The sequence below is a fragment of the Nerophis ophidion genome, linkage group LG20 (assembly GCF_033978795.1).
Source record: "Nerophis ophidion isolate RoL-2023_Sa linkage group LG20, RoL_Noph_v1.0, whole genome shotgun sequence".
Taxonomy (NCBI): Eukaryota; Metazoa; Chordata; class Actinopteri; order Syngnathiformes; family Syngnathidae; genus Nerophis; species Nerophis ophidion.
Window position 1 is genome coordinate 15142951 of NC_084630.1, and position 12723 is coordinate 15155673.

Genomic DNA, 12723 nt, shown 5'->3' on the forward strand with positions numbered 1-12723 from the left:
GCTTCTTTTATGAATTTATTATGGGACTACTGAAAATATGACCAAATCTGTTGGGTCAAAAGTATACATACAGCAATGTTCATATTTGGTTACATTTATCTTGGCAAGTTTCACTGCACTAAGGCGCTTTTGGTAGCCATCCACAAGCTTCTGGTTGAATTTTTGACCACTCCTCTTGACAAAATCGGTGCAGTTCAGCTAAATGTGTTAGTTTTCTGACATGGACTTGTTTCTTCAGCATTGTCCACACGTTTAAGTCAGGACTTTGGGAAGGCCATTCTAAAACCTTAATTCTAGCCTGATTTAGCCATTCCTTTAAGACTTTTGACGTGTGTTTGGGGTCATTGTCCTGTTGGAACACCCAACTGTACCCAAGACCCAACCTCCGGACTGATGATTTTAGGTTGTCATGAAAGATTTGGAGGTAATCCTCCTTTATCATTGTACCATTTAAAGCACCAGTTCCATTGGCGGCAAAACAGGCCCAGAGCATAATACTACCACCACCACGCTTGACAATAGGGATTGTGTTCTTGGGATTAAAGGCCTCACCTTTTCCCCAACAAACATATTGCTGGGTATTGTGGCCAAAAAGATATATTTTTATTTCATATGATATCACATGGACAAATATAAGACCTTCTTGAGGAAAGTTCTGTGGTCAGATAAAACAAACATTTAGCTGTTTGGTATCTGTTAAGCTGTTAAACGTGCGGACAATGCTGAAGAAACAAGTCCAAGTCAGAAAACCAAGAAATTTAGCTGAACTGCACCAATTTTGTCCAGAGGAGTGATCAAAAATTCAACCAGAAGCTTGCCAGAATATTGTAGATGGCTACCAAAAGCGGCTGATTGCAGTGAAACTTGCCAAGGGACATGTAACCAAATATTAAAGACCTACAGAAACCCACTACTACCGACCACGCAGTCTGATAGTTTATATATCAATGATGAAATATTAACATTGCAACACATGCCAATACGGCCATTTTAGTTTACTAGATTGCAATTTTAAATTTCCCGCGAAGTGTCGTGTTGAAAACGTCGCGGTATGATGACGCGTGCGTTTGACGTCTCGGGTTGTAGAGGACATTATTTTCCAGCCCGATCCAAGCTATAAGTAGTCTGCTTTAATCGCATAATTACACAATATTCTGGACATCTGTGTTGCTGAATCTTTTGCAATTTGTTCAATTAAAAATGGAGAGGTCAAAGTAGAAAGATGGAGGTGGGAAGCTTTTACCCTTTAGCCACACAAACACAGCCGGTGTTTCCTTGTTTAAAATTCCCGAAGGTGAAGCTTTACTATGGATCAGAGCGGTCAAGCGAACATGTCAACCGGCAGGTTTCGGTGAGAAAATTGTGGTAATAAGTTGGCTCTTACCGTAGACATGAGCGGAGATGGCATCCTCCTGCAGCAGCTGCGGACTATTACCTCCTCCCACCGGAGACACTGCGGCCACCACACCCGTGGCCACACCTCTCCGACTTTCAGGTACTATGTAAAATCCCTAAACACTAGTAACACAATAGGCAGATAAGGGATTTTCCAGAATTATCCTTGTAAATGTTTCTAATAACTTCTGAATCGCTCTCACCTTTTTTTTTTTGTCGTCCTTCACTCTCAATATCCTCATCCACGAATATTTCATCCTCGCTCAAATTAATGGGGAAATTGTCACTTTCTCGGTCCGAATCGCTCTAGCTGCTGGTGGCTATGATTGTAAACGATGTGAGGATGTGAAGATGTGAGGAGCTTTACAACCAGTGACGTCACGCGCACATCGTCTGATACTTCCGGTAAAGGTAAGGCCTTTTGCGAACTTTATCGTCGATGTTCTCTACTAAATCCTTTCAGCAAAATTCTGGCAATATCGCTAAATGATCAAGTATGACACATAGAATGGACCTGCTATCCCCGTTTAAATAAGAAAATCTCATTTCAGTAGGCCTTTAACATTGCTGTATGTATACTTTTGACCCATCATATTTGGTCACATTTTCAGTCGACCCATAATAAATTCATAAAAGAACCAAACTTCATGAATGTTTTTTGTGAGCAACAAGTATGTTCTCCAATCACTCTATCACAAAAAAATAAGAGTTGTAGAAATGATTGGAAACTCAAGGCAGCCATGACATTATGTTCTTTACAAGAGCATGTAAACTTTTGACTACGACTGTATATTCTGAGCACGATGATATCACGTTATCGATGGGAAAATGCATTTTCATGATTTGCCTAGTGGCTATGAGACACCGAGAGTAACAGGCGGTAGAAAATGGATGAGAAAGGACATATTTAAAAAAAGGATGATTTAAAAAATATATAAAAAACTATATCATGATTTTTTTTTTTACCTGGGACTTCCCGGGGGCCAGATTTTAGACGCTGCGGGCCGTAGTTTGGGGACCCCGGATGTAAACGATACATAGGCCATTTAAAATAAGAAACAATGTGGCAGACAACATAAAATGTGGTGGGAGGCCACTTTAAAAATGTGCCGGACCACATAAATGATGTGGCATTCCACTTCAAAAAATGTCGAGGCCTATAAATGACATGGAGGGCCACGTTAAATGACAAGGCGGGCCACATAAGGCCTTGAGTTTGACACCTGTGGTCTAAGATAGCGAATAAATAGTTGATACATTTCAGTATCCTGCAGTGGAGTTGTCCACCACGGCAAACTACATCAACACACTGCCGGACTGTGTCAATCCCACCCATCTTTGTAAATGCAGACCTTGTGATAAAGTACCAGCTCTGGAACTGTATCGCATTAGAGCCTAATGACGTGTCAATCTGATTAATTTGTAATTTGCTGCCTCTCAATCCGACATGCTCCATTAAACATCTCCCCTCGCAGAGACTCTCAGCAAGACGTGCGCCTTCCACAGCATCCAAAAATCTACTCGGCATCGTGCACAGATATGCCAAATAGCTTGAAGGTCGTCTGCAAGTTCTCACTTTTTAACATCAAAGTCAGCATCTGTGAACGCCCATGAGCAAAACCGCGCACACTTTGACTGAGAAACGGCATGGAAAAAAAATCTTGAGTACTTCTCATATTGGTGAGAAATCCTTTTTCTGTGTATTGCCACTCATTGAGCAGAGAAGGCCCTGGAAGTGTTTTTTATGCATGTGTGCGTCTGTTGAAATATTTGACTGTCGCGCGTATTCATGTACAGTCGTCATCATCGAAGTGAGTTTTTTGCAAAACCTTCACGTGGTGCTCGTAGATCTTGAGGGCGGGGCCCAGTTTGATTGACAGGCCAATCAAAACGTCATTACGCTGCATGAGGAGAAGGGACTTCCCATCGATTTCCTAAGGTAGAGAGCAAAAGCCATTTAGCGATGCATTGGACGTGTGTACTGTCTGCCTGTGGCGCGCCCTGCTGGTGACGAGAGGAGATGCGCACTCACCTGTGTCCCAAAGGCAGTGGCCTGCTCGGGGAAACCGGCGCTCGTAAAATAGGAGACCACATCAGGCACGGTCCAGTTCACTGGGCTCCCGCTGGCTCCTTCCATCTTAATAAACCTGTTAAGATAAGCAAGAGAGGCTTCCAATTCATGACTTAAATCAGGGCTGTCAAACGTACGTCTCAAAAGCCGGATCAGGCCCGCGAACAGGTTTTATCCGGCCCGCGGGATGAGTTTGCTAAGTATAAAAATTACCCTGAAATTTTTGAATGAAAGAAACCGCTGTTCTAAATGTGTCCACTAGATGTCGCAATAGCAATTCTTTGCATCTTTGTAGACATACTTGCCTACCTTGAGACCTCCGATTTCGGGAGGTGGGGGGTGGGGTGCGTGGTTGGGGCCGTGGTTAAGAGGGGAGGAGTATATTTTACAGCTGTTGTGTGCGCAGTTGTGCACTGGACTCTCTAAAAGCCGTAGATCAGGGGTCACCGACGCGGTGCCCACAGGCACCAGGTAGCCCGTAAGGACCAGAAGAGTCGCCCGCTGGCCTGTTCTAAAAATAGCTCAAATAGCAGCACTTACCAGTGAGCTGCCTCTATTTTTTGAATTTTATTTATTTACTAGCAAGCTGGTCTCGCTTTGCTCGACATTTTTAATTCTAAGAGAGACAAAACTCAAATAGAATTTGAAAATCCAAGAAAATATTTTAAAGACTTGGTCTTCACTTGTTTAAATAAATTCATTCATTTTTTTACTTTGCTTCTAATAATTTTCAGAAAGACCATTTTAGAGAAAAAAATACAACCTTAAAAATGATTTTTAAACACATATACCTTTTTACCTTTTAAATTCCTTCCTCTTCTTTCCTAACAATTTAAATCAATGTTCAAGTATTTCTTTTTTTTATTGTAAAGAATAATAAATATATTTTAATGTAATTCTTAATTTTAGCTTCTGTTTTTTTTGACGAAGAATATTTGTGAAATATTTATTCAAACTTACTATGATTAAAATTCAAAAAAAATATTCTGGCAAATATGGAAAATCTGTAGAATCAAATTTAAATCTTATTTAAAAGTATTTTGAATTTATTTAAACATTTTTATTCTGGAAAATCTAGAAGAAATAATGATTTGTCTTTGTTAGAAATATAGCTTGGTCCAAAGTGCAGATTGGATTTTGACCTATTTAAAACATGTCATCAAAATTCTAAAATTAATCTTAATCAGGAAAAATTACTAATGATGTTCCATAAATAACGTTTTTAATTTTTTCTAAAAGCTAGTTTTTGTCTTCATTTTTTTTCAGTTGAATTTTGAATGTTAAAGAGTCAAAATTGAAGATAAACTATGTTTCAAAATGTAATTTTCATTTTTTACGTGTTTTCTCCTTTTTTAAACCGTTCAATTAAGTGTTTTTTCATCATTTATGCTCTACAAAAAACCTTCCGTAAAAGGAACAAAAATGTACGACGGCATGACAGACAGAAATAACCATTTTTTTATATATATAAATTTATTTATTAAAGGTAAATTGAGCAAATTGGCTATTTCTGGCAATTTATTTAAGTGTGTATCAAACTGTTAGCCCTTCGCATTAATCAGTACCCAAGAAGTAGCTCTTGGTTTCAAAAAGGTTGGTGACCCCTGGCGTAGATGTTATTGTCACATATGCATGATTGATTGATTGATTGAAACTTTTATTTCATAACTTGCACAGTACAGTACAAATTCCATACAATTAACCACTAGATGGTAACACCCGAATAAGTTTTTCAACTTGTTTAAGTCGGGGTCCATGTTAATCAATTCATGGTACAAATATATACTATCAGCATAATACAGCCATCACACAAGTTAATAATCATAGTATATACATTGAATTATTTACATTATTTACTATCCAGGGGGTGGGATGAGGAGCTCTGGTTGATATCAGTACTTCAGTCATCAACAATTGGATCAACAGAGAAATGGACATTGAAACAGTGTAGGTCTTACTTAGTCGGATATGTACAGCGAGCAGAGAACATAGTGATTTCACATAGCATAAGAACAAGTATATACATTAGAAATACATTCGATTATTTACATTAGGTTATTTACAATCCGGGGAGATGGTATGTGAATGGAGGAGGATATTAGAAAAGGGTTGAAGTTGCTTGGAGGTGTTGACTGGAGGTGTTTTGGTGCATGTACAGTAGATGGCATTATTGTCCTGCTTAAGAGTGTCACAACATTGCTGTTTACGGCAGACGAACTGCTTTATAGTAGAAGAAAACGTGACTGCTATTGTTGTGTTGTTACCGCGCTGGGAGTACGTTAATGAAACTGCCTAACAATAAACCCACATAAGAAACCAAGAACTTGCCCTCGATCAATCTACAGTTATAACGTCATTGGGCAGACACACTGTTTATATTGTGGGAAAGCGGACTTGAAAACAGGCTGTCATCACTCAGGTCCGCATGGAGCTGGAGGGGGCGTGGCCTCCAGCTCCGCCTGAATTTCGGGAGAAAATTTGTCCCGGGATGTATTCGGGAGAGGCGCTGAATTTCGGGAGTCTCCCGGAAAATCCCGGAGGGTTGGCAAGTATGTTTGTGGATGATGCTACATATGTACCAAATAAACCACATGATCAGTCGAGGGAAATGACCAAACTACATAAATAACATACTGTAATTTGATTTTGATATAATTATTTTATCTTGATAATTGAAAATGAACACCAATGAGTTGACTGATGAACATTATCTTATAATTTAATCAGAAAAGATAAATAACGACAAATACAGTATATATACAATGAACCGCAACAGGTAATTGTAAAAAAAACAAAAAACAACATCATTATGATTTGTACAATTAAGGAATGTGCTTGTTCTATTTTTAAACAAAGAAAACAATCTGAAGTTGTCTTTATTTTTAAGTTATCGTGCCGTGATTTTACCAGTCCGTCCCACTTGGGAGTATATTTTTCTCCGTGTGGCCGCCGATTCAAAATGAGTTTGGCACCCCTGACTTAAATGAACATAATTAAATATAGGAGGATAGTGAACACCTGAAGGGCCACACAAAAGATTTGTGTCACCGAACAATAGAAAAGTGTCTCCAGGCTCTTAGTCTTTTTAGCACTATTAGTAGTCATGACTCCTGCGAGTCAAAACACTGGGCTGCACGCTTCCACACCTCAATTTTCATGGCGGCGGTGAAAAAAATAATAGAATAATTTTAATTTGAATAATTTTGGAGTTGAAGATATTTGACCATTTTTAAGATGCTTTGGAAAGCATTTCCTTCATACACGGAGCAAAATATAAATGCAATTGTTTTGTTTAAAGATCCAAAACTTTTACCATATACACAAAAGACCAATTCCTCTCAAATATTGTTCACAATTCTGTCTAAATCTGTGTTAGTGAGCATTTCTTCTTGGCCAAGATAATCCATCCCACCTTACAGGTGTGGAATATGAAGATGCTGATTAAACAGCATGGTTATTGCACAGCTGTGCCTTAGGCTGCCCACGATAAGAGGCCACTCTGAAATGTGCAGTTGTATCACACAGCACAATGCCATGGATGTCGCAAGTTTTGAGGGAGCGTGCAGTTGGCATGCTGACTGCAGGAATGTCCACCAGAGTTTTTGCCTGTGAGTTGAATCTTCATTTCTCTACCATAAGCTGTCTCCAAATATTTTTCTGAGAATTTGGCAGTACATCCAACCGGCCTCACAACCGTATCACAATATGGAGCCTGCGTACCGCTAACAGTTAGAGACCCACTGGGCCAGGCTGTAAGAAGAGTGAAATTCCGCTAAATAGAGGAAATCTGGGATCCCTGTAATGCACACTTTTCGAGCTTGTGGAAGTGCCGTGCATGTGTGAATAAGGTTGTGCGATAAAATGATACCAATATATATAGATCGCGATAGACAATATTACTAAAACATGTTTGGTTGCGCTTTCTTGTCCTGCGGTTGATTATTTACATAGAGTGTCCTGCGGTTGATTATTTACATAGAGTGAAGAGAAAAAAAGAAAAAAGAGCGCTGCAGAGAGCGAGGAAATTGTCGACAAAAACGGACCCTAATCAGACCAAGGCGCTCGTTATCAGTAACACCAAACCACCTTAACCGCGCTCACTCTTGAATACAGCTGGCACTAAACATGCAGAAAATAGTTCTTAGGATTCTCTGTGTTTTCACATTTTTACACTTTATGTGAGACTTGCGCGGCATAGCGATGCCGGATTTGTTCCTCCAGGGATGCGTCGGGCAAGAACACAGCGTGAGGTAAGAAATTAAAGATTTATTAAACTAATAAAACAGACTAGGAACAGAAACACTGGTGCTAAGCAGAAAAGGCAAACAAATGGCGCTGGCATGGAAGCTAGGAATATGAACAGAAAAACTAAACTTGGCACGAAGGCACAAAAAGGGAAAACAAAACCATTAGCATGAGAGCTAGGAAAAAAACAAATGCGTAGCGTGTAAGCTAGCAAGAATATACATGTAAAGCCGTCGTCACTTGTTGCAGGAGGGAAAATTAGAATCTGAGAATGAATGAACAGAAAGGGCTGGCTTATATAAGGATGGTGATTAGTAGAAACAGGTGTGCGGGAACCGAGAGTAGCAGGTGGAAACAATATGCAGCCATGGTGAAAAAGCAAACAGGAAATAAGGGTGTCCAAACTACGAAATGTCACATGACAGGGAACAAAGCAACAATATGGTATGAGCCGACCATCGGATCACAACACATTACACAATTTTTTACACCTTTTTAAGCATTACTTGTACCATAAATTACAGACTATACCGTAAATTAAGGACTATAAGCCCATACTTTTTTCCTATGCTTTAAACCATGCGACTTTTCTTTGAAAATGTATTGGGTGCGGCTTATATACCGATGCACTCTGTCGTCTGAAAGATACATTGTTTCCCTTTTTTTTTGCACCTTTAGTTCAAAGAGGTTGTTGTTAAGTGTTCAATGGGATTTTAGAATTGTCTTTACATTGCTTGAGTGTGTTCCATGGTAAAGGGATTATAATCAGAGGAAGATTACATTTGAAATAAAAATGTTTACATCTAAGATATTTTTCTCCCAGTCCCTATTTTTAATAGATCACAAAAATATTATTTTTATTATTGATATCGCCCAATTTAATGAAGATCCATGTGTGGATCTTAATTCATGTTGTGAATATTGTACCTTTGATGACTGTTTGTATTTGATTAATGAATGCATACAGAAATAGTAATAATAATATTGCAGTATTTCACTATTTAATATATACCATGTGGGATTTTTTTCCTCAGTTTTGTTTACATGTGACTAAAGACTGTGCTTAGTGAATTATGTGAAGTGAATTATATCTATATAGCGCTTTTCTCTAGTGACTCAAAGCGCTTTACATAGTGAAACCCAATATCTAAGTTACATTTAAACCAGTGTGGGTGGCACTGGGAGCAGGTGGGTAAAGTGTCTTGCCAAGGACACAACGGCAGTGACTAGGATGGCGGAAGCGGGAATCGAACCCGCAACCCTCAAGTTGCTGGCACGGCCGCTCTACCAACCGAGCTATGCTTACCCTCCATTGGTAACGCGGCCGCTCTACCAACCGAGCTATGCTTACCCTCCATTGGTAACGCCACAATTCATCCCGGGCTCTTCAGACAGGCCGTTGTCTCTGGGGGAGGCGGTGGGTGTGAGCAGGCAGGAGGACACGCCCACTTCCGTCTTACGCTCAACACCTAACCGCAAAACAAACGGTTGTTAATATCCGCTCGAAGTACAATTTAATCAATACACATCCATCTTGAGAGGGAGCAAGAAACTCACCGTTAAAGCCTGACTGGGCGTCTTCGAGCAAATCGATCTGCATGGAAAAAACATTTTTTTAAATGAAACCAATGAATAAAAAGTTGGCACTTGTTATAAAGGGTGTCACCGGTAAAAATGATGTTGGGGTTAGGATCAGTACTGGTTGGCAGGGGATGAAATACTTTTTGTACTCACTTACATATCGTTTAGTACCTCTTAGGCCCAAGCTGTTTCTTTATATGCTTTTTTTTTTATTTCTCTTTGCTATTTGGGCTTATTGGACCCTTATTAAAAATAAAAACTATGAATCATCTTTTGATATGATGTACTTAGTCTATATGTACACAAATGTGTACTTCATATTTAGTGACATGCAAAATCTTTACACTTTTTTCCCTAATTCCATTGTATGTTATACTTTTCTGACACCACCAGATGGCAGTATAAATGTCCACATAAGCAGCAATCCATCCATTTTCTACCGCTTATTCCCCTTCGGGGTCGCTGGCGCCTATCTCAGCTACAATCGGGCGGAAGGCGGGGTACACCCTGGACAAGTCGCCACCTCATTGCAGGGCCAACACAGATAGACAGACAACACTCACACTCCAGGCAACTTCAACACTTTACTAATACCCTCCTCCATTCACATCCCATCTCCCCGGATTATAAACAACTCAAATGTACTTCTAATGTATATACTTGTTCTTATGCTATCTGAACTCACTATGTTCTCTGCTGGCTGTACATATCCTACTGTAAGACCTACACTGTTTCAATGTCCACATTTCTCTGTTGATGCAATTGTTGATGACTGAAGTTCTGATATCAACCAAAGCTCCCCACCCACCCCCCGGATTGTAAATAATGTAAATAATTCAATGTACATACTATGATGATTAACTTGTGTGATGACTGTATTATGTTGATAGTATATATTTGTACCATGAATTGATTAACGTGGACCCCGACTTAAACAAGTTGAAAAACTTATTCGGGTGTTACCATTTAGTGGTCAATTGTACGGAATATGTACTGTACTGTGCAATCTACTAATAAAAGTATCAATCAATCAATCAAAAACATTCACACACTAGGCCCAATTTAGTGTTGCCAATCAACCTATCCCCAGGTGCATGTCTTAGGAGGTGGGAGGAAGCCGGAGTATCCCGAGCCTGGATTTGAACCCAGGACAGCAGCCATAAGACCCCAAAAGACCCCAATTCAGTAGTGTTCACAAATTTTGAAATAAGAGCTAAGGTGCTGTCCACGCATGTGGCCGCTAAGCCTTTAGAGGTTTTTAAGTGTAATATTTTAATTGTATAACAATATAATTGACAATATATTTCTATTTAAAAAAGCTCGTATTTGTCTGAATTTGTTTATTTTATTTTGTGTCTATTACAATTTGTCTCCCATAAGTTATTTTCATAGCTTTAAAAGATATATATAGTTTAAATATATATAACGATATATATCACAATATATTATTTGCTATGTAAATTATAGCAGAACCATTTCAAAATGGGTTACAAAGGATCTTAATGTTGCTGCTGACATATGCAGTATCATATTGCCTCATTTCTGGTCATTATTTTAGTCAACTTGCTAATTTACTGTTTTAATTTTGGTTATATGCACACTTCTGTTAAAATGTAAAACTGATTTTTCTGTTGTTTGGATACTTTTAGGTGATACTACAAATTGAGTTAGTTACAGAGGCAGTATCGGTCTTACCAGTGCTGATACTGCAAATTTTAAAGCTCGATGAATAATTAAATTTTTATCACAATCATAATCAGACAAAATCACAGGATTGCATTGTAACAATAGCAATTACCGGTAAATATTAAAATGATTTCCTACTATTGACTCTGATTTGAATCCATACGGTTTTTGCCCTTTAATAAGTCCCGTGTCCACAGACTTATTTCGCCAGTTTGTAAACAGTAACAAAAACTACAAAAAAATCTTGTGATGAAAAAATAATTGATTTCATCACTATTATTGTTATCTGTATCAATCCATCCACATTTTTTTTAACATTAAAGAGCTCCAGCTTGCGGTTAACATATCCTCCTATAGTGTGAAGTGTAGCATGTTGAGCTATTCCTCGTCCTCCAGTGATAATGCTACTTGTTAGAACCATAGTTTATTTGCCAGCATGGTGGCGAGGATTGTTGACTTCGAAGTGGCTTTGCACTGTATAGGGACATTAGCCGCTAGTGAGAATGCTACATTGCAATGAGTAAAGCCTTTGTTTACCTGTCGCTCTTTTAAATTTGCGGGATACAGCCAGAATGTCATCAACATGAATTATCACAATATCATGATATAATTAAAAGCGCTCTTGTCGGCCAAATTTATATTAGTTAGTTTAGTTTATTATTTCTTTTGTAAGTGGTCAACCAAATAATACAACAGTTTTAAATCCATGAATTCATAAATTGAGAATTTTACAGAGCAAAACTCACAAATTCAGCAGCGGATGACATCATTTTGATGCTGCCGCACTTGTTTGCTTAACGACGATAACTGAAATTAATTGCTGACCCACAGTCCGATACACTGAACTCATCATGACCCAATGATACACTTGGTGGATCTATTCCACTGTAACTTTCAATATTATTCTTTTAAGTTTATACATTTCATAATGAAAAAAATAATTTGCTAATATTTTCGGTAAAACTTTAGTATGGGGAACATATTCTAAGTAACAAAGACATAATTTAGATTTATTTGGACACTAGGGTAACATATAAGGGTTAGGGTTAGGTTACTAATAAGCAATAATTCTGAGGTTATTGAGGGAAGACTCTTAGTTAATGGCTTAATGGTTGTATAATACGGTCATGCAGAATAAGGCATTAATAAGTACTTAATAATGACTAATTAAGAGCCATTATATTACTAATTTGCATGTTAATAAGCAACTAATTGACTCTTAGTTAATGGTTTACTGGGTGTATAATAAGGCCATGCAGAAGAAGGCGTTAATAAGTACTTAATAATGACTAATTAAGAGCCAATACGTTACTAATTTCCATTTTAATAAGCAACTAATTAATGCTGAATATGCTCCCCATACTAAAGTGTTACCATATTCTCATATTGACATAAGATAACCCTTTATAAGGCACCTTTACTTGCTTAAATAAGTAATTTCTCTCTTTGTTTTAGAAAAGCTGTCCATGAGTCAATATGAAAACATATAAAGACTTCACTTGTAACAGTCTAACTCTGAGCGCCCTCCCTTGTACAGCCCTGTGTACTGCAGCTACTGTGTTCTTTATTCATTTATGTTTTGATACTGCAATACATTGCAATAATACATTCATCTTGCTGATAACATTTTCTATGGTTCCAGTTGGATTTCCCAAAAAGTCATGCTGCTGGTATAACATCTTTGAAATCGAGTGTTACAATAGAATTGAAAATGACTTCATTGGTTATTTTCATGTATCTTTTTA

At 38.2% G+C, this 12723-nt stretch overlaps 1 protein-coding gene across 1 annotated transcript in view; it reads right to left on the minus strand.

Annotated features, from left to right (window-relative positions):
- Positions 1-201: 201 nt before the first annotated feature.
- The window catches only part of samd1b (sterile alpha motif domain containing 1b), a 36156-nt gene continuing 23634 nt past the window's right edge, over positions 202-12723 (minus strand). The window contains exons 5-8 of the mRNA XM_061881419.1: positions 9269-9305; positions 9063-9180; positions 3428-3542; positions 202-3329 (exon numbers count right to left, since the gene is read on the minus strand). Coding sequence (XP_061737403.1) covers positions 3183-3329; positions 3428-3542; positions 9063-9180; positions 9269-9305 — 417 coding nt within the window. The 3' untranslated portion in view covers positions 202-3182. The remainder of the gene's footprint in view (positions 3330-3427; positions 3543-9062; positions 9181-9268; positions 9306-12723) is intronic.